The 12,041-nt window shown below is 36.2% G+C and overlaps 3 protein-coding genes across 5 annotated transcripts; 1 reads left to right on the forward strand and 2 right to left on the reverse strand.

The window, feature by feature from the left end:
• The first annotated feature begins 4 nt into the window (after window positions 1-4).
• cryabb (crystallin, alpha B, b) lies at window positions 5-4,147 on the forward strand. Of its 2 annotated transcripts, none has more exons than XM_067406630.1 (3): window positions 5-416; window positions 1,223-1,345; window positions 1,916-4,147. In XM_067406630.1, exons 1-3 carry the CDS (start codon window positions 234-236, stop codon window positions 2,117-2,119), a joined length of 510 nt encoding a protein of 169 aa, XP_067262731.1. In that variant the 5' UTR covers window positions 5-233; the 3' UTR covers window positions 2,120-4,147. The 2 variants fall into 2 exon arrangements, with proteins under 2 accessions (XP_067262731.1, XP_067262730.1); XM_067406629.1 differs by having other exon boundaries at window positions 14-416; window positions 1,913-4,142.
• A 188-nt stretch (window positions 4,148-4,335) lies between these two features.
• Window positions 4,336-8,550, reverse strand: cfap68 (cilia and flagella associated protein 68). 2 transcript variants are annotated; one of them, XM_067406631.1, is made up of 4 exons: window positions 8,473-8,550; window positions 7,729-8,034; window positions 4,942-5,011; window positions 4,336-4,828 (listed from the first exon to the last, which is right to left on the reverse strand). In XM_067406631.1, the coding sequence occupies exons 2-4, from the start codon at window positions 7,996-7,998 to the stop codon at window positions 4,671-4,673; spliced, it is 498 nt and encodes a 165-aa protein (XP_067262732.1). In that variant the 5' UTR covers window positions 7,999-8,034; window positions 8,473-8,550; the 3' UTR covers window positions 4,336-4,670. The 2 variants fall into 2 exon arrangements, with proteins under 2 accessions (XP_067262732.1, XP_067262733.1); XM_067406632.1 differs by having other exon boundaries at window positions 7,729-7,992; window positions 8,473-8,520.
• Window positions 8,551-8,808: 258 nt separating this feature from the next.
• Window positions 8,809-11,888, reverse strand: mia (MIA SH3 domain containing). Its single transcript, XM_067406633.1, has 4 exons — window positions 10,395-11,888; window positions 9,332-9,465; window positions 9,051-9,161; window positions 8,809-8,948 (listed from the first exon to the last, which is right to left on the reverse strand). The coding sequence occupies exons 1-4, from the start codon at window positions 10,522-10,524 to the stop codon at window positions 8,925-8,927; spliced, it is 399 nt and encodes a 132-aa protein (XP_067262734.1). The 5' UTR covers window positions 10,525-11,888; the 3' UTR covers window positions 8,809-8,924.
• Between the last annotated feature and the right edge of the window lie 153 nt (window positions 11,889-12,041).

Genomic DNA, 12,041 nt, shown 5'->3' on the forward strand with positions numbered 1-12,041 from the left:
CAGCTCTTGAGATAACTACAGAGAGAAATAGTTGGAAGAGGGGACAGGGTAGCAAGCAGAGGACAGTGGGAGGGCCGAAGTGAAAGAGGCAAAGGCTGGCAAACAGTTTACATCATTATTCCAGAAAGATCCACAGCTGGCTCGTCTGCCAGGGGCCGTCGGTGTTGCTCTATTTAAGTGCGCAGGCAGAAGAGGCAGCAGTTTTCTGAGTGCTGCTAAGGCCCAGACACAAAATGGACATCGCCATCCAGCATCCCTGGTTTCGTCGCTCCTTCTGGCCATCCTTCTTTCCCAGCCGGATCTTTGACCAGCACTTTGGGGAGCCCATCACTGAGACCGACGTGATTCCCTCACTGTATTACCCACGACCTTCCTTTTTGCGCTGGCCAAGCTGGGTGGACAGTGGCCTTTCTGAGGTGAGCTAAAAAACCTTTGCAGCCCATTTTTAGTGACTGTTAAAAACTTTGTGGTTAATCTACATTAAGTTTGTAACATTAGAATTACTGTAGTTAAAAAATGTGTATAATTTGTTACAGTAAGTCACTATCACAGGACCCTGACGCAAATTGGAGGGGTCTTGTATCAACCTGAAGGGGTTTAATTTGCGAAAACGGATGGCTGTACATTATCCTTGCTGTACTTTTAATAATGTTTCATAAATAATTTATGGATTATTTTTATTGCGTTATTTTAAGACATGAACTTCCTTTCATTTGTTATTCTCTGTGTCCATATCTGTTTTATACAGACAGAGAAGAGCTTCATTTAGAATTTTTTTTTTCTAAACTTCCATGATGATAGTCTGGCACTGTATCTTTAAAAAGCCACACTGAAGAATATCTGTTATATTTTGCTGATTAAAAACAAAACAAAATAGAAATTTAATTTGGTTATTTAGTTAATTATTTATTCATTTATTTAATTAATTATATGGTTCAATCTCACAAAAACTGAAAATAACTTTTCAGGTCATATTTCACCCTAAAATCAAAAATTAATATATAAATTATTTCTGCATAAATAAAGTGAAGCCTGTCTGTAGAAATGTTAAGATTTTTGCCTTGGGACACTGTAATAGAATACTGTTATGTGGAAAGCAAAATGTCTGAAATGGACTGAAAAATAGAATTTCTCTTTTGAATTTTAGGTACTTTTTGAACTAATTGTGAACATTAGATTAGCCTAGACAAATTATTACATTTGTGTGTTTGTGTTTCTGTAGATGAAAATGGAAAAAGACCGTTTCTCACTAAATCTGGATGTCAAACACTTTGCACCAGAGGAGCTGTCAGTGAAAATCAATGGAGATTTCATTGAAATTCACGCTAAACATGAGGATCGTCAGGTAGAAACTTACTACATACAAACTGAACACTCCCAGCTAACTGGAACGTTTTCAAAACTTTGGCTAACATTCTGGCAATGTTGTGAACAAACAGTAACGTTAAAAGAATATTCATTCGAAGTTATCTGGCCTTTAATAATGATCTAAAAATGTTTTTTTTTTCTAAAACGTTTTATGTTTGTCTAATGTTTCTACTTGTTTCAGAACAATCAGAGGACATAATAATGTTCCCATAATGTTTGAAGAATGATAAAATGGAATGTTCCCTTAACATTCACATAATATTTCTAAAACATTTTAAAAACTGGACATTTTGAATGGTTCAGGGAACATTCAGAAAAAAACATATTCATAGCTTAATGGGAACATTAGCAAAATGTTCTTTTTGTTAGCTGGGCTGCAACCCAATAACTAAACCTGTGCCATGTGACTGGCTTTATTGTTTAAAATCCACATGTCATCACCAAGATCACTGGCCTTGTTCCACAAGTAAACATTGAGTTAAACAGAGTGAAAGACGGACCATTCGCGTTATCACCTGCTCATAACAATGTTGTGCTTTCCTAGCAGGACGATCACGGATTTGTCTCACGAGAATTTGTAAGAAAATACCGTGTCCCTGCTGGTGTGGATCCAACCTCTGTCACTTCTTCCCTGTCTACCGATGGTGTTCTGACAGTGACAGCCCCACGCAAGCACTCGGACGGCCCGGAGCGCACCATTCCTATCACCCGTGAAGACAAGCCTGCCGTGGCTGGGCCTCAGAAGAAGTAAAGCTGCTAGACTTCCATGTTTCAACATTATGTCCCTTGTCTTCCCCTGTCCCAATGTGCTCCTGCTAAAATACAAGGGGATATCTTAATAGCCCAACATTACTGACAGGCCAAATGTTTATGTTGTCTTTGCTACAGCAGCTAGAGAAAAAACAGTTTTTAGGTTGAAACTCCATCAGCATCAAAATAACTGTAACGAATTACCTAAACGGTTTTCATAGAAATACTGTTTTACAATAAAGTATTGTCTGCTGCTGACGCCACCAACAAAGGGGCTTTTGTATATCTTGCAGCCTTGACTGCAAGACAAAGTATTTGAGAGTAGGAGTATTTGTCCTTGGTATTTTTTATAACAAAGACAAACAAGCAAATAATGGTTAATTGTATTAAATTGAGATGGCAAAAAAATATCATTATTAATGGTGTGATTCGCTGCGCACTGGCATTGTCCTATTCAAAAGGGTGAGAAAAATGTTTATTCTGTTCATCTCTGTATACGTTAAATTGATTTGTCATCATAATCATAATAGCTTTTTTTGTTTGTTTGAAAAGGTAAAATTTATTTTTGCTTTAGTGATGGATTCAGGACCAGAGTATATAAGGGGATGTGGATACGCTCTTGAAAAAGTGACATTTTTTAATTGTTTTGACCTGATTTGTGAGTGTTGAGGCAGTTTATGATACCGTGATGCATTACTTCACACTTTAAAAAGTACACTATGTAACTTTTGTCCCTCTAGCGGTTAAAAACAAAACTTCATGGATTTTGGTTGTGCTTTGGCTCTGCATGACTGTGCGGATGAATATGACCCTTCACGATAGATAATGCTATACAATGAACTCTATTAGAGGGCTACATATGACACTTTATCTGTTCAATGAGATACCTTACTCACCTGAGTAAAAAAACACCATTGTCACTTGTACAACATTTCAAATCCCTTAGTTTGTGCCATCTCCAACAAAAGCCAAGCCAATGTTGATTCTTGTTTTATTACGACCTCTGTCGTGTTCTCTTTTTGCCAGAAGACACTTCTCTGTTCAGCGTTTTTTTTTTTTAAATGGGCGATTCTTCGGAGGTTTAAGATTTAGCGTGCTCAATATCAACCTTTCTCGCTCGTTTTAACAACTAACCTCTATAATCTCTCACCATACATGCATCAAAGTAGCCGGAGGAACTTTTTTCTATTTACAGATACGACAAGACACGCACAGGCGAGTGGTGTATGTACGCAATTTTCTGAGATAACCATCTTGACAGGTCTAAAACAAACACTTATAATAGGCTTACCATAGTGAATCAAGACAAAATCACATTTTGGAAGAAGGATTGATTGACTGTTAAACTTTGTTATTTTTGACAACAACAAAAAAAGTTACAAAGTGTACCTTTAAACTTTCTCCACCGTATTTTTGGGTTCTCGTGACAATAGCAGGAGCAGGGCTTTAAAACCCAGGGTTAAATGGGTTTCTGAACCCCTTTGAAATAATAATAAAAACATCAACATTTAAAAATACTGTTAAACAGCATGAATAGCAAGTACATAGTGACATGTTTCCAAGAACAAGTGTTACTATTACTATGTGCTGGGAATGAAAGCAAAAGTTTATTAATGCAAGGTTTTGAAACCATGGTGTCTATGAGGTCAAATGTCTCCCTAAATAATATATTAATGTAATTTTGAGCTGGGTGTTTGTGCATGTGAATAAGTGCCAAGAATTTATATTGTTTACAATCACGGAGACTATTTGGTTTCTTAGCAATGGCTCATTTATTCTAAGTAAAGCTGCTAATATACCAAACCATATCAGTCATTTTCGATATGGAAAGCTAATATAAGTAGGCTCTGACAAAGACTTATATCACTACTCACTAAAGTGAAGGCCTAAACTACTGTATTATCCCCACAAGGAGGTATAATTGAGAAGGAGCTTTTAAAAACATGGCTTTGAACTGCTTACATTCCTTATTAATCACAGCTGATGCACTGAATTAACTTATTAACATCATGAAATAATGATTAATAAATATTGTGGACTTTCAAAACCAGTGTGACCTCACTTGTTTTTCTGAATTAAAAATTAAAAATGTCTTTTCAACAAACTGTATGACAAAATATTAGTAGTCAACTGGGTTTTTCCAACTCCTAGTCTTGATCATAATGATAGTTATTTGATATATCACTACAAAATACAGTATGTGTTGGTAGTGAATTGCTCTACATTTTAAACTCAAGTATAGATGCTTGATGAAATTTCTGACTTTTCACCAGATGAATTGACGTGAATAAGCAGTGCAGTAAAGTACAGTGTAATTAAGAAGCAAAGTAATCTAACGTCAAAATGATGGAACATCAATCATCATGGGTTATGTATATTTTCACGGATTAATATCACAAAAAAATAGACACATGCTTCAGAAAAATACAACGAAAAGAAGATTTATACATACATATAACTATAGATCACTCACAGAAGTCAGTGCGTGGATATTGAAGCTGATTTAATTTTGTAAGCAGTATTCTTCTGCCAAAGGCTTCAGTTTGTCTCTGTTATCTGCACTGAGGCTCTGAAGTCTCCTCTGCCATTTCTTCTCTAAACTGAGGGCCTTTGAAGTCCAGTCTGTAGCAGGAGTTTGGCACACACTTAGTGTGCGGAGGATTCAGTTCTGGTTGGTGGCCAGGGAAGCTTCTTGACTCTCTCTTTGGTGCTGATAGAGTGATAATATCAGGGTCTTTACATAAGCATAATTATTTTGTTGAATTAAAAAAATTATCTTAATTACAATAAATAAATAATACTAATTTATTTAAGGAAACCTACTTGTGTAAATCGGCTGAACATCATCTTTCTTATAGCTGGAATAATATGTGGTTTCAAAATAGAGAGAGAACTGTGAGGAGTAACAAATTCAGAATTATTTGATTGTTAAGGAACTGGGATTTGGACACTTAATCAACTCTTAAAAATGCATGATTATCACTGAATTAGCAAAATATAAAACCAAGTGTCATAGCACAAGAAAGATAGCACAAGCACACCTTCACATCCAAGTTTTAAAATGATTAAACAATTGATGTTCAATGTTCAAAAGGATGGTGAAAATGATTTGCCCTAGTAAAAAAAAAAAAAAAAAAGCTATACCAAAATCTATTTAAACTATATTTATTTCATACTAAGTATACTTCAAATCTATTAACATATTTATTGACATATCACTTACACTTAAGACTTAGTGATATAAAATTATAATTAAACTTTATCTGGAGTATTTCTTTATTGTACAATGCACATTTCTTAATATTATGCCTAAAAAGTATTTTAATATCACTATTAATAAGGATTGTAAAATTTTATCCTGCAAGATATTTAAAGTGTACCTAAAGTATACATGCAATAGTTCCACTTTAGCACAATCATATATACAAAAGTTTTGGGACGCCTGCCTTTATGTGTGCATTAACTTTAATGACATCCCATTCTTAATCCATAGGGTTTAATATGGAGTTTTCCCACCCTTTGCAGCTATAACAGCTTCAACTCTTCTGGGAAGGCTTTCCACAAGGTTAAGGAGTGTGTTTACCATTCTTCTAGAAGTGCATTTGTGAGGTAGTGATGGCACTGATGTTGGAAAGAAAGCCTGGCTCACAGTCTCTGCTCTAATTCATCCCAAAGGTGTTCTATCGGGTTGAGGTCAGGACTCTGTGCAGACCAGTCAAGTTCTTCCACACCGCATGGAACTTGCTCATCCATGTCTTTATGGACTTTGCTTTGTGCACTGGTGCGCAATCTTGTTGGAACAGGAAGGGTCATCCCCAAACTGTTCCCACAAAGTTAGAAGCATGAAATTGTCCAAAATGTCTTGGTATGCTGAAGCATTAAGAGTTCCTTTCACTGGAACTAAGGGGCCAAGCCCAACCCCTGAAAAACAACCCCACACCATAATCCCCCTCCACCAAACTTTACACTTGGAACAATGCAGTCAGGCAAGTACCGTTCTCCTTGCCACCACCAAACCCAGACTCGTCCATCGGATCACTAGACAGAGAAGCGTGATTCGTCACTCCAGAGAACACGTCTCCACTGCTCTAGAGTCCAGTAGTGGCGTGCTTTACACCATTGCATCTGACACTTGGTGATGTAAGGCTTGGATGCAGCTGCTCGGCCATGAAAACCCATTCCATGAAGCTCTCTATGCACTGTTCTTGAGCTAATCTGAAGGCCTCACAAAGTTTGGAGGTCTGTAGATATTGACACTGCAGAAAGTTGGCGACTTCTGCGCACTGTACGCCTCAGTATGCGCTGACCCCGCTCTGTGATTTTACGTGGCCTACTACTTCATGGCTAAGTTGCTGTTGTTCCCAATTGCTTTCACTTTGCCACTAACAGTTGACCGTGGAATATTTAGTTGTGAGGAAATTTCACGATTATTGCACAGGGTGCAAACTATCACGGTACGCTTGAATTCACTGAGCTCCTGAGAACGACCCATTCTCTCACAAATGTTTGTAGAAGCAGTCTGCATGCCTAGGTGCTTGATTTTATACACCTGAGGCCATGGAAGTGATTGGAACACTTGATGATTTGGAGGGTTGTCCCAATACTTTTGGCAATACACCCTGCGTTCCATTCGGAAGGGCTCATCCCTATGCCCTAATCCCTTCAAAAGGTTTACCCTCCGAAGCGAGAGCTTCGAAGGGATGAAGGGTGTAGGGGTAAAAAAAAACGCACTTCAGCGTCATCTTAACGAGACAATCAAAGAGGAGTAACGTTAGATTGTGCAAGCTGCACCCTTCGTTTAACGTTAGTTTATTTATTTATTTTAGGTTTATCACACCATTTATATTGTGTCTATGTATTTTAAACATTTGAATGGACTGATGAAGAGAGCTGTAAAGTATTTTTGTTGAAGTACAATGTCGTTTTGACCACAATAATGTAGCAAATATAATCGTATAAATATTACAGCAGTATAGAAAAATACTATACATACATTTATAGGTAAAATCGAACTTCTAACCTCCTTTACCCATTCTGTGACATCAAACAGCTTCCTTGTGCAAAGGATCATGGGGGCCCGAAGTGTCCATCAGTTGTACCCTTCGAAATTCTTCATTCCGAAGGGCCCTTTGAAGTGGCCAGTTTTGAGCACTTCGGTTTGGAATGACCCTTCAATATGGCGGCCATGATTATTTTCACTCCGAAGTGCCCTTCGGAGGGCGATATATCCCGTTTGGAACGCACCGATAGTGTATTTTTAGACCTCAGTGCTACTTCCACACAATTAAAGTGCATTAAGTACAAAATTAGTTGTTCTAATTTAGCAAAATTTATGTATACCAGTTTAGTATACCAAAAGTACAATTGCAGGGTATTTTTATTTAGCACATACATGTTAATGTATTTTAGTATACTTAGCACAAAATAAATGTATTTCAAATACATTTTAGTATTTTTGATTAATAATTTAGTAATATGATTTATTATACTCTATTGAACAACTTATTTCTGAGAAAATATCTTGGTTTTATATTTTATCTAATGCAATCCAAACATTTTAAATGTGATTCACGATGCTCTCAGAGCAGTGTTTTACTTAACAAAACCAACCTGGTGCGAAAGGGGCCGTCGTAACGCCACAGTACGGCGAGTGTCGAACCTCTCTTCTGACCAGTTACCAATGAGGGTGGCATTTGAGTAAGAGTCTTCATTCGTGGAGCATCGCCAGCCGTACTGCTGGAATTTCGCCTCATCAGTGAAATCATACCAGACCTCAGACTGCCCAGACGCCCGGAGCACGTGATGAAAAGCAGGGCCGTTTCTTATCCATGAAAACTCCTTGTTTTTATTGGACATCGTCTCAGAATAGAGCCGCTTCATTTTGATTAAAAAAATGTAAACACTGTTTTAAACAACCTGCAACCATAACAATATACAAAATGCCCATTAACAGTTTTGTTAAAATAAATCAAAAGAGATATTTTTCTGCCAAGTGATATAACGTTAGGCTAGTTAATTAACAGTTAGCTTTCTATACTTGGTGCATATTTCGCCATTTTACAACTTCGCCATTTTACATTTTACAACCTGATACAGCTGTAACAAGAAAGAACATTATAAGACTTTTAAAATAAGGATTTTAAAGTCTTATAATGTTCTTTCTTGTTACAGCCTTTCTATTCTAATGCTTTTAAAGTAATGATATAATCATTCTCATCAGTAAAGTCACCCTAGACTATACCCAAACTGTAATATTTGTTGTAGTCGCTCATAAACGTACGAGTACGGCGCTTTACATTTTATTTACCTAGTTTGAAGTAAAATAATTTGAATTATTTGTGAACAGGCACTCACCTTGCTTCAGGAATGCCGAGTAATACACGAAGCTGACTTTGGTCTCCATGGAAACGCACATGACGCAACTAGAAACTGATCTATCAGTGGCTTGAAACCGCTTGAAACCAAATACCTGCTGCTAGTTAGTCGTATCGAGGTAAAGGCAGATGTAATCATTTCTCGGTTGAGTAGTAATTGATTTTCTCTTTACTTCTCATTCAGAACTTTTCTTACCAAAAACATCACGTGATACTATAGAAACACTGATCACATGCATGAGAAGCAGCCAAGTAGCAGCATCTCAGTTTTATTCAAACTATTGCATCAATAAGCATATACAGTCTACAGTCACTGTTCTGTATGTTTCCCTTATCTGAAGAGTTGAGTAGAGATAATAAATGTAGTAGTGACACACTATAAAGTGCAGAGTGGAATCAATAATCATATTCCAGATGAAGCATCACACAATCCTAATAGCAGTAGAAGTCCCATTTCTGAAAAGAAAAAAATATATATAATTAATCTTACATGTTCCTTGATAGTTTTATTGCATGTATTTGTTCATGCATCACATTTGTTTTTGTTCAGATACGCACATCAGTCTTGACCTCAACCTCAGCAGGCATTAAAGCATGTGTCTCTTCAACAACACTGCTGGGGAAGAATCCCAGACGCGCCTCCTGCTCTCCATAATACGACCCTTGAACCTTCACAAACAGTTATCTTCTGTTAAACTTTGTGTCTTCATTTTCACAAGGGAAAGCATTTGTTTTTGCACATATTACGAGAAAATCATTTGAAATGTTAATGATTGAAATACTGCCATAGAGATGTTTCCAATTCAGATCAGGCTTGTTATAAGCTAGACTGTACTTACACTTCCAGCCCAGAAGAGGTTCCCACGGTCTTTCAGCATGGCATACACATAGACAGACTGGCCTTGCTGGATGTGAATGAAGCGACAGTCTTGCGGGTAATAATCCTGCAGAGCTCTCGCGATGAGAATGGGATCTGTGAATACACAACCACTCCGTTTAGATGTGTAGTTGACACAACACGTCCTACAGTGTGTGGCCTGCTCCTTTTAAATTTGTTCACTGTGAAAAATGAGTCATGGCAACTTCTTTTCTTTAAGTTAGACAAGATTCAACTCAATTTTTCCAAGTCAGTTTTAATATAATTTAAGTTGAAATGACTTGTACAACCAAGTTAATTACTGAAAAACTTAAGTTTTTAAGTTGAAAAAGGTAAATTTTTTAATTATTTATTATTTATTGTTATGCATGCAGTTTCTTGGACCTCATATTAACTGGGAGATTAAATACTTGATATTTGAAAATTTTTAGAATTATTTAAATAAACAAAAAGCTATAAAAACTAATAATAAACAACTTTAAATGTTGGTTTGTAGCTTCATAAAATGTAATGTACACTTTCTCTTACAACTGCATATAAACTATAACAGATAATCTAAAGAAAAGTATGTTCATATTATTTGTAAATTATAAATAAAATTAAAGAAATTGTTTTTTTATTCTTCTTCTGTACAAGACTGGCCTATTACATAAAACTGGAACGCAACATATTTAAAGTTACCCTAACATTATTTTTATATATGAATTATTATTACATTTGTTTTTTAAAATATTCATCTTTGTTAACCATAGTTAGTTAAAATACAACTGTTCTTTGTTAGTTTATGTTCGCAAGCCCATTAAGTAAAAAATAAATGATACAACTCTTGATTTTATTAATGTGTTGGTAAATATTGAAATTAAAGATTAGTAAAGTATTTTTCATTGTTAGTTCATGTTAACTAATAAGTAATGTTAACAAAAGCAACCCTGATGTAAATCCAAAGTTACATATGCTGAAATGCAACCCTAAATAAAGTATAGTAGTAAAAACTATTGTAAAATATGCTGGTTAGCATTACTCACGGCTACACTCTGAATCGGCGCATAGCTTCTTGTCGGAGAGTTTTGGCATCTGCCTGCCAGCCTGAGTAGCCAGTGGCAGGAGGCCACTCAGCAACAGGACAAGAGTCCAGTTACGACAGTGTTTCTCCATCTCTGTGTGTCTGATTCTTAGTTTGTCTGAAGAGGACTAAAGCTCAAGTGGGAGGGGCCCAGTTGAGGCCAAGCCCCTCCCATTTTCAGAAGGAAAAAAATGCAACAATCTACTTACATTAACTCACTGCAAGCATAATTATCTAGTTAACAGGGTTTTCTTGTATTACAGCTACAAGTCAAGATTCTGAGCTGGGCCCATTGCTGTAAGTAGCTTCATTCATGCTCTGCAAGAGAAAAATATGAAAACAGGAAGCATTGCTGCAAGTTTCACAGGCTCTCGCTTGTGTCGATATTACTAATCCTATCTGAATCCACACTCAGTTCATTGTTAGCATAGTGAGCGACAGAGCCAGGCCACAGGTCCCATGGTTACCGAGACTGAGGCCTTTGCCAGGGTTTGAACAACCCATCCTTTCACAGTGGCAAAAATCAACACTCAACAAAATATTCCTTATGGGCTCTCTGATCCATTTTCATATTTGGATCACCTTTGAATACCATAAGCAGTCCAACAAAGCTACATTTAAATTAGCTTTATGTGAAACCTTGATCATCTCCAGTCATTTATATCTGGCAGCTGGTTTGCATGCAACAGTATGAACTAAGCTGCTCCCTCCACCTTGATGTAGTGAGTGACTTTAACCACAAAGTGGCAGCACTGAGCAGGTTACCTAACAGCCCCTGAATAGGTTCTTTTATGCTGAGAAGTTTTGACATCTGACACTGTGGAAATTATGAATACTTAACTTTCATATTCAATTCCATATATCCTAATTATTGTTAATATGCAATTCATTTTTTCCAGGAGCTCATTGCTTCTACCTTCAATTAAATTGCTAACAATAATTGTAAATTATTTGCCTACATTATTAGCTAAATGCATTCTCTAAATTGTAATGTTGACATTCTCTGTAAAGCTGCTTTGAAACGATGTGTATTGTGAAAAGTGCTATACAAATAAATGTGAATTGAAATTGAATTGAATCATATACAACGCTTTATATAGAAGACGGTTTCGTAACATTATTATAATGATCTTTGAAGACTCTAAAGCATTTTGTAGTTCTAAAAAAATAGTTTAGAGATTAATTAAAAGACATAAAAGTTTTAATACTGAATTTTAATTAGAATTAATTGTTTTTAATGCTTTATATAAAGAGATAAAGACGAAATGTAAAAGTAAAACATAAAACACAGTGCTGGCAGGGCCAGGAGTGGACACTATCCGTTAAGTTTTTCCTTTATCATTTCCTTTAACCCGAAATCTCAACATAATGCATTGCAATTCAAAATAAACATGTGTAAACATCAATATGAAAAATTACACACTGTGCCTCATTTTTATAAACTTTTGTGTACTATAGGGGGTAGAAAAATAAATAAATAAATAAATAAATAAATAAAATAAATGTGTATGTGTTTGTGTGAGTTTTATTTTTAGTTCCAAACTATCTCACCTGAACGTCTGACGTCAGTGACACCTACCCTGCTTGTAGGTACTCGGCTCCTCCCATT

This window comes from Chanodichthys erythropterus, chromosome 13, assembly GCF_024489055.1.
Source record: "Chanodichthys erythropterus isolate Z2021 chromosome 13, ASM2448905v1, whole genome shotgun sequence".
Classification (NCBI taxonomy): Eukaryota; Metazoa; Chordata; class Actinopteri; order Cypriniformes; family Xenocyprididae; genus Chanodichthys; species Chanodichthys erythropterus.